This window comes from Zootoca vivipara, chromosome 17 (assembly GCF_963506605.1).
Source record: "Zootoca vivipara chromosome 17, rZooViv1.1, whole genome shotgun sequence".
NCBI classification, from domain to species: Eukaryota; Metazoa; Chordata; class Lepidosauria; order Squamata; family Lacertidae; genus Zootoca; species Zootoca vivipara.
In genome coordinates, this window is record NC_083292.1 from 28919700 (window position 1) to 28928850 (window position 9151).

A 9151-nucleotide genomic window follows, 5' to 3' on the forward strand; every position below is an offset into this window, starting at 1 on the left:
ACCAAAGCACTTGAACTTAAATACCTTCTGTTATTTGATAATAATTTAGACAAATTATTACTATTAAAAGTGAGAGAAGTGCTATTTAACAAATGTTGGCAGGCATGTGATGGTTGTTTGCTAGCACCAGAGCACCTGCGATGTTTGAGTGACATCCAGTCATAGCATTTGGTTGTGTAGTGCATGCATACCCTGTGCTTTTGTTGTTGTTTAGTCGTGTCCGACTCTTTGTGACCCCATGAACCATAGCACTTCAGGCACTCCTGTCTTGCACTGCCTCCTGCAGTTTGGTCAGACTCATGTTGGTAGCTTTGAGAACACTTCCAACCATCTCGTCCTCTTTCGTGCCCTTCTCCTTGTGCCCTCAATCTTTCCCAGCATCAGTGTCTTTTCCAGGGAGTCTTCTCTTCTCATGAGGTGGCCAAAGTATTGGAGCCTCAGCTTCAGGATCTGTCCTTCCAGTGAGCACTCAGGGCTGATTTCCTTCAGAATGGATAGGTTTGATCTTCTTGCAGTCCATGGGACTCTCAAGAGTCTCCTCCAGCACCATAATTCAAAAGCATCAATTCTTCAGCGATCAGCCTTCTTTATGGTCCAGCTCTCACTTCCATACATCACTACTGGGAAAACCATAGCTTTAACTATACGGACCTTTGTAGCTTTAACTATACTGACCATAGCTTTAACTATACGGACCATAGCTTTAACTGTATGGACCCTATGCTTAATTTCTAAAATAAAAGATGCCTGGCTTCAAGCTTAAAAGTGAGGCTCTCTGATATGGGTGCCCAGTAATTAATGTTCATTTCAGTGAGGCTGGAGAGAACTTTGCAGTGAGTTGCGGATCTTCAGTGGAGAGGTGGGGGCAGTACTCCTTGGATTTCTCATTACAAGCTCCAAAATGCCCTGATCCACCTTTGAGGACAATATTTCATAAAACGTGTTTCTCCCCCCCCCACCTCCATCCTCTCCAATCAATTCCCAGAAATACATTCTGTTGAAATGCTTGTCACAAAGTTGATAGGGCTAAAGCATTTTAAATCAAACTGGTTCAGTTTAATTCATTTACAGACTGTGATTGTTCGGGACAGCAATAAATTAAGCTCCTCCGCCCCGTCCCCAGGACAGACGTCAGTATATTTATTCCCATTATACAAAAAAGGAAATGGGGGTCACCAATCTGAGAAGCAACATTGGGTGCAGGGCCCAATAATCTTGGCTCATGGTTCTGTTTCTCTGCTCCAAATCACCATATCTCAGTTCCCAGAGCTTAGAAATAAACCTCCGCCCTCATTCCACAGGCCTTTTACAGAAAATGCCAGTCAGTGAGAAATAGACTGGTGGGGAGAGTCACATGTCTGTAAACACTGGGAACAAGTGGAAAGGAATGCAGGATTGTTCACAGAATCCAGATTCAATGGTTGTTATCCCAAAGTTATTATCTCAGAATTCGTTTACTAAGAAAATAACCCCCCATCTACAGGAATTAAAAAATGGCAGAGCGGGCTATCTCTACTATTTTGGATAATCCCGCAGGTCACCGTGTTTCTCTGTGTAAAATTATGAACACCCATCAAAGGCAACCTGTTAGTGTTTACATCAACGATGGTTGGACTACAACTCCTACCATCTCAGACTACTGGCCATGTTCCCTGAAGGGAGCTGGAGTCCAATAACACCTGGAGAGCCTCAGGTTCCCCATCCTTATCAGGTTCCCTATCATCGCTCACCCCAGAATTGAACTAACTGGGAGGTGAGCCAATAAGACTTCCTAGTTTTTTGGCTGGGATTGGCATTTCACCTTCATCAAGCTTGACCTTCTGAATCAACCCTTGAGATGTCTGTGAGATTGAGGCAAACCCCCATATTATTATTTTTAAACTACAGACACAGAGAGAGAGCACTCAATGGGGGTATTCTCCTATCTGAAGTGGTCTCAGTGTGTGTATGTATGTGCACACACAAATCCCCCCCCCCAAATGAAGCACAAATACTTCTAGCAGCAACAAACACATTTGGAGTGAGCAGGTCAGCGAGTTACTATGCCCTTTCCCTCCCTCCAATTGGCACAGGAGTGGGTCTCATCCCGGGTCAGACATTTCTGTTGGGACAGTGTGCAACACTATGCTCCCCTCACTGTCCAGCTAAGAGGCTCCGCTCTGTTTCCACAAAGGTAGACGTGAGGTCAGCACCGTCGTGGTGAACTGGGGTATCTGGTCTTGAGCTCCTGCTTGAACTGCCGGAAGAGCAGCTTGTTGCGCTGATTCTCGGCATCCTTTTGTGCGTGGAACTCGCTTGCCACCTTGAAGCCCTTGTGGACCAGGAAGGCATTGCTCAGCACAGAGAAACGGTACCCAGCCACGTGGAGCTCACAGGCCTGGCGGAAAAGGACAGTGTAAGGACAGCAGCCCGCCACCAAAAACCTAGATTCTAGAACATGCAAGAATATAATTGCACCTCAAAATACCTCAGGGTTATTTATAGTGATATAAGCCCCTCATTGGACCCGTGAAGCCGTTCTGGGCAAGCTATGCCCACCTGACCTACACCTGATGGTGATATACGGTGTTAGGTGTGGAGCACTTTCCAAGGATAGAGACTCTGTCCCCAAAACAATGCACCAACAAGCATGACCAGTGGTGATGCTCAATAGGTGCTTTAGCCCAATGGGCACAGGTAAGATGTAAGACAAGAATGGGGAATCTCAGGTCTGGGAATCAAGCTTCCCTATCTGGTCCTCTGCCCAGGCTCTACCTCCTCCTTGGCCATCCCCTGCCCTGCTCTCAACAGGCCACACACCCCACACCATCCTTGCTCCACCCCCTCCTTGTTGAGTGTTTCTGCCTGGCTGGAACGTGTTCTTGAAGGCATGACTCTTGCCCACCTGCATGGGTAGCCTACCACACAAAGGTAAAATGTACACCTGTTGCTTCACCTGCTTTTGTCTCTGGTTCCACCCACTGCTGACATATGCCCCCCCCCCCATGGCTGACCAGAAGCAAATGTAGTCCTTGAATTGAAAAAAAAAATACCTACCCCTGATATAAGGCTCCCCACCTTTTGACTCAAATGCAGCTTTCCCACTACCTGGCTTGGCCTCTCCACCAACAAAGGCGGCATATGCACTATACCTCCAAAGCACACTGAACACATGCCTTCCCCAAAATAATCCTGGGAACTGTGGTTTGTTAGGGGTGCTGAGAATGGTTAAGGGGTAAGCTACAGTTCCCAAGATTATTTGCAGGGAAGCCAGGTGCCTTCAATGTAGGGTGTATATGCTGCACCAAGTCATGACCCCCCCCCCCAGTCATGGCAGCTACCTGGCTGATCCGATTGAAGCCGTACTGCTTGAAGCGCTCATCGTAGGGGGGCACAGAACTAGCCCCGATGTAGAAGGGCTCCCAGGGGTCCCGCCACTCCACCTCGTAGGCCACGCGCAGGGGGCCTCCGACGGGGAGATTCAGCCAGTGGGAGTAGTTGGTGGGCGCCTGGCACCGCGGGCACAGTTCCTCATAGAACGGGCGGATCTCGCCCACTTGGTACAGCTGCAGCAGCTCCGTCTTGGTGCCCGGGATCCGGCGGGTGTGGCGGATCTCGAAAGCCGGCACAACGAAGACCCCTGGCGTTTCCTCGGCAGCAGTTCCGGGCAAAGCCAAGAAGTCCTCCCGCAGCCCCTCGCTGGGCACCATGTCCATGTCCACCGCCAGCATCCATTGCCCGCCGACGGCTCCCCGAGCCACGTTGCGCAGCAGGTTGTTCGGGTACGAGGCGTTGGCGGCGTCCAGCGCGTAATTGCGCCGGCCCGCGGCTACCCGCGCCAGCTTGGCGAACACATCCCCGCAGGCCTGCAGGCGGGCGAACTCGCCGCGGTCCTGCAGCTCCGGGAAAGAGGCCGCTTGGTCGGCGTGGCACACCAGGTGGAGGCGCACCAGCTGGCGGACGGGCGCGCACAGGGCGGCCAGCGCGTACACCAGGGCCGTGGCCAAGCGTACCTCGGCGGCGCCCGGCGCGAACAGGGCCACCGACATGGGGCCCCGCCAGCGCTCGGCCAGGCGCTGCGCGTGGTGCAGGTTGCCCAGGCTGGTGTGCGTGACCAGCACCACGTCGGGGCTGCGCTCGCCCTCCCAGGATCCGCGCACCATGTCCCGATACACGCGGTACTGGCCGCTGGTGTCCAGGGTGCCGCCGCTGGCCAACACCTGCTTGAGGCGCTCCTTGTGGACGTCGCGGGCCGCCGGCGCCCGTCGGCCCTGGAAGAGCTCGGCATAGCGGGAGCGCTGCTCCTGGCCGTGCAGCCCCGACAGCAGTGCCAAGTAGAGCAGCTGCAAGCCGGCCACCAGCGCCAGCGCCGCCACCAGCGCCTGGAAGCAGGAGCAGTGCATGGGCGGCAGCCTCAGCGACGGGCCATCCGTGCCGCCGCCCCTCTCGCCTGCCCCTCCTCCTCGCCCGACCTCAACGGAGGCCAGCCTGGAGGGAGCGCACGGAGAAGCCAGGCCCGACGCCGTGCATCCTTCCCCGCAGCTGCTCAGGCTGCTTTCCAGGCGGGTGCCTGGCGGCTCTTGCAAACAGTTTCACGTCTGGGGGCGGGAGGAGCGAGCTCTCCTCGGCGCCCTCTGCTTCATTGGAGGATGCATTGCAAAAACACGCGCAGGCCAGCGGGCAGGTGCGACCCCCCCCCTCCCTCCTTTGCCTTGCTCTCCCCCTTGTTTTCAAAGCAAGGCAGATGCATCGCCCCCTCCCTTGCACACACACCGCACTAAGACGTGGGTGCGTGTTTTCTATTATTATTATTATTATTATTATTATTATCATCATCATCGTCGTCGTCATCAGCCATTTATTATTAGTATTATTTTGCTGAATAGGAAATGTGTGGGATTGCATGGAGAAAGTGCAATGCCACGGGAGGTGGGGGGGGAGGAGTAAACAGATCGTTAGGAAGCGGACTAAGGGATCTAGTGGGAAGAGGCACATTTGCTCCGTGTGACGAGGTGGCCGAGTGGTTAAGGCGATGGACTGCTAATCCATTGTGCTCTGCACGCGTGGGTTCGAATCCCATCCTCGTCGGCATCAACCCTCTCCCCTTTTGAGTTTAAACGGAAAAGTGGATCGATTCTGTTTATCAAGCCCACACTCTGCAAGGTGGTTTCCTCCTGGCCTGTAACCGGAAATTCCCCCTTTGAAAGTGTCTAGGGAAGAGACACCCGCATAAAGGGCAACTTTCACTTAATAGGTGGGAACACCCAAAAAAGGGTGACTTATGGTATTCCTCCTGGAGTTGGAAACGGGTTTCGGGGGGGGGCATTCAAAAGTGAATCCCTCCAGGTAAATATTTTACTCCTACTGAAAATCTCATTCATTGTCTATTCAGAAATAACAATCCCTGCTGGATTCAGTGGGTCTTACTCCCAGATAAAAGTAGGATTGGCACCCTAGCTCTGTCAAAGATGTGTGCAAAGGGCAGTTCCTTCTCAGATGCTTTAGTTTACAAGAAATAAGGCCCTTCAAAATGCACCACACAATTTAATAACCAATCTCTATAGCGGGCTTTAGTAGAGTACAACAAGGAACTGTGATCTTCTCTTGTAAATTGAATCAAAAGCGTAACTGAGGAAGAAAAATGACCAAAGTATTACTCAGAAAGACAAGTATATCAAGGATTTGGTTTGTGGGGTGGTCATAAAAATGCTTTTTTTAGTTTCATCCCCCAATTTTTATTTCTGGACTTGCTTCTAATTGTGAAATGTCCTTAGGCAAATGATGGCTCAAAAATACAGCAATTGTTGCTGGACCCCCAAATCCCACCAGTGAGGGATTATGAGAATGGTAGTCCATCAATATCTGGACAGCTACAGGCTATCCCTCATATGCTCTAGGCTAGGATCTGCTATGATTTTTGCCCTCGAGACAATTATTTGTGTCATTGTTATATTTTTTATTTCTGTCGTTTTCACAATGCGCGGGGGACTCATTGCCACAAGAAGATGTGGTGACCACTACAATGGTTTCAGAAAGATAAGTGGGACCTGGAACAAAATGTTGCAGTGTAGTGAGTTGCTGTTCAGGATTCCAGGCAATCATTTTTTTTAATTAAAAAAAGCTTTATTGCGGGTGGGGGGAATGATAAACAAACCAGAATCCCTCCAGGGTAATGGCAATAGTTCAACATTGTACATGCAGCAAGAATATTCTTTAAAAAATAAAAATGTTTGAGCTTTGAATTCATTAAAAAACAATCACCCACAGGATCTGATAAAATGTCCTTCCCACAAACCGTAAAATAAATTGAGTCGTTAAAAAGAAACACAATTTTCCCATTGCCCTTTGATCCTTAATAAAGTTAGTTATTATGCCAGTAAGTATTGAGATCAAGTCTCTGTTTACAATGAAACACACTTAAATATATATTGCTTAAGTAGGTAACAAGACTGAAACCATTCAAATATACCATAATGAATCTTGCAATCCGATCACAGATCATCATTGCGTCTTGCCTTTTCCTGCAGTGCAGGGGGTTGGCTTAGATGACATTTTAGGTCCCTCCCAACTCTACAATTCCATGATCCTATAAGGCAATATCTGGGGTATAGCCGTGGGGTACCCCCCCAGACTGTACTTTTTGCAGATATATTCTGCAACATCTCACTGACGCAATAGTTGTGCATTCGTGGTGGATTTATTCTGGACTGTCCCCACATCGTTTCACTTCATTGGGTGTTCTGCTACTCTTCCTCAATGTTACCCCTTGACTGATGTCGGGAGGGGCACTCTTGTGCTATATAGCGCTGCAAAAGTGGGGTGAAAAACATCCTGGAACATCTGTAGTATGAAAAGTTACAGGATCTCAGCAAGAAGCTACGGGACACGTGCCGATGAGAAATGAATCTGTATGTCCATTCTGAAACTTTTGCAGGCACACACTGAAAGTGGGATTGCACATAACTGCCCTGATACCGTCATAAGCACCAATAATAAATGCACAATAAAAAGGACACCTAGAGCCCTTAGACTGTTTTTAATAGCTGAGGATATTCCATGGGAGCTATTGGATCAGGTCCATTCAGATGGGAGGCCCTCTGCCACATGGCACTGCTTCCCTGTTCTTAGATGCAGGGCCGTCTTAAGCATATCTGGCGCCTTGGCGCGAAGATCCCTCCAGCGCCCCCCGCCCTGTTTCCCAGCACGGTGCCCCCCCTGGCGCCCTGGCGCATTTCGCCAGCCAGCCTTGCCTTAGGGCCAGCCCTGCTTAGATGTTTGTAGAACCTTTGGCAGATTTTCAACCCCCCCCCCGCGCCCCTACTTTGGCCAAATTACACCATTTCCCAGCCATACCAGTAGGCAAATGATAAATTAATGCATTAGTCCCGGAGCAGGGGATTTGTGCCCCCCCCAGATGTTTCTGGACCCCATCCTCCCAGACAAATGTTTGCTGGGGCTGATGGGGGTTCAAGTCTAACCACATCAGGAGGACCACGGTTTCCTCATTTCTCTGCTACTCCCTGCAACCCATCCCCTTATTCCGTTCAGAGAAGCATTTGCGACTGCTGAGCAAGTGCAGGAGGTTTATACTCGCATTTCCTTCCCTTTAAAAACAAAATAGAATCCCCACCCGAATTCCAGTACTTTGAAACCTCAAAATTCTGATTGGCCATGGCTCATCGCTATCGCCTTTTCTCCAGATGTGCTTCCTTTTTAATCTCATCACTCTTAGCATGTTATACACAATACAAGCCTCTCTCAAGCGTCACATGGCCAGACCCCCTTACAGGTGCCTTACTGGAGAGCTGAGGTTGGACAGGGTTTGTGGGACAGAACCACAGTTTTCTAGACCATGCTCCATGACGAGGGGAAGTCCAGCCCTTCCCATACAGAGCTGCCCCTTTGAGTTTTAAAATCAGGACACCTGAGAATTCTGCTAGCCCTTCCTCATAAAAAAATAATAATAACTCTCAAGCTTCCAGCCTGCCGCAAAATAGGACATGGCTTCCATGGTTGCATCCATGCTGCAACAGAGGATGGTGTATGTGTTCTGTAAAATGGCGCACGTTAAATGCCCCTGTGAGTTAAAGGTTGGGATTGTAAATTAGGGTGGCTCATTGTAAAGAGATTCTGTACAGAAAGGCCTGACTTTCCATTGGGACATCTGGTTGGCCACTATGAGCCCAAGATCCTGGATTAGACAGGCCACTGGCCTGATCCAGCTATAGAGTTTTCTTCTTATGTTCAAATTTCTGGAAGGTCTCCAATGAATTTTTGCACCAAAGGGCCCATCGAGTTCATAGTGCAGAAGTCCTGAGCAACAAGCTCTGCAAGAAGAAACTAAATACATGTCCAGCTGTAAGGGTAGAAGATGGAAGGAGAGCGGCTCAGGTGTGAGCAGGTGAGGATCAGCCAGAAGAGATGCTGGCCGAAATCCTGGAGGTATCCTATCACCACCATGACTAGTAGCTATGGATCGCCTTGTAAGTTATACTCCTCTGTGAATTTGTCTAATTCCCTTTCAAAGTTGTCCAAGTCGGTGGCCAACACTTGTCGCTCAGTAAAAGAGCACTCACCTTACATGCGAGAGGTCCCAGGTTCAGTCCCCAGCATCTCTGGATCTTACCTCAACACTAAAGGTAAAGGGACCCCTGACCATTAGGTCCAGTCGTGACCGACTCTGGGGTTGCGGCGCTCATCTCGCATTATTGGCCGAGGGAGCCGGCATACAGCTTCCAGGTCATGTGGCCAGCATGACAACACTCAACACTAAATACGTTTAAAAAAACACATGAAAAAACCAAAACAAAACACTGGCAGTGTCCTCCATCACATGCCAGAGGGAAACAGGCTACTTAGGGAAGCAGGGCCTAGCCCTGCTTTGAGCTTAGCCCTGCCATCCTAAATGAGGCTCCTTTGGCCTGAAGAGAAGCTTGGTCAGATGCCAAATCCGGCGGCCTAGTTTAAAGAGGCTACACATGATATTATTTCTCACCAATCCTATGCCTCTTTTTGCAGAGCCTCCACCACCAGTCTTCCAGGTGGTTTGGGCTACAGGAAGTGATGGTTGGGGCTGTTTGTCCCAAAACATATGGGGAACACCTGGTTGGGGAGGCTGGAGGACAGACCCCCCTGGAAAGCAGTACAGTGGTACCTCTGGATGCGAACGGGA

The 9151-nt window shown here is 49.9% G+C and overlaps 1 protein-coding gene and 1 non-coding gene across 2 annotated transcripts; one reads left to right on the top strand and one right to left on the bottom strand.

The window, feature by feature from the left end:
• Positions 1 to 267: 267 nt before the first annotated feature.
• B4GAT1 (beta-1,4-glucuronyltransferase 1) lies at positions 268 to 4546 on the bottom strand. The gene is made up of 2 exons (XM_035098240.2): positions 3321 to 4546; positions 268 to 2377 (listed from the first exon to the last, which is right to left on the bottom strand). Exons 1-2 carry the CDS (start codon positions 4380 to 4382, stop codon positions 2186 to 2188), a joined length of 1254 nt encoding a protein of 417 aa, XP_034954131.2. The 5' UTR covers positions 4383 to 4546; the 3' UTR covers positions 268 to 2185.
• Positions 4547 to 4985: 439 nt separating this feature from the next.
• Positions 4986 to 5067, top strand: TRNAS-GCU (transfer RNA serine (anticodon GCU)). Its single transcript has one exon. It is a non-coding gene; the product is annotated as a tRNA-Ser (tRNA).
• The last annotated feature ends 4084 nt before the right edge of the window (positions 5068 to 9151 follow it).

Bases quoted from the DNA above. Each gene is read 5' to 3' on its own strand.
- B4GAT1 (XM_035098240.2), bottom strand. From the start codon at position 4,382: ATGCACTGCTCCTGCTTCCAGGCGCTGGTGGCGGCGCTGGCGCTGGTG. The intron at 2,378-3,320 runs GTAGCTGCCATG...CTTTTCCGCCAG, and splicing joins GCTTCAATCGGATCAGCCAG to GCCTGTGAGCTCCACGTGGC.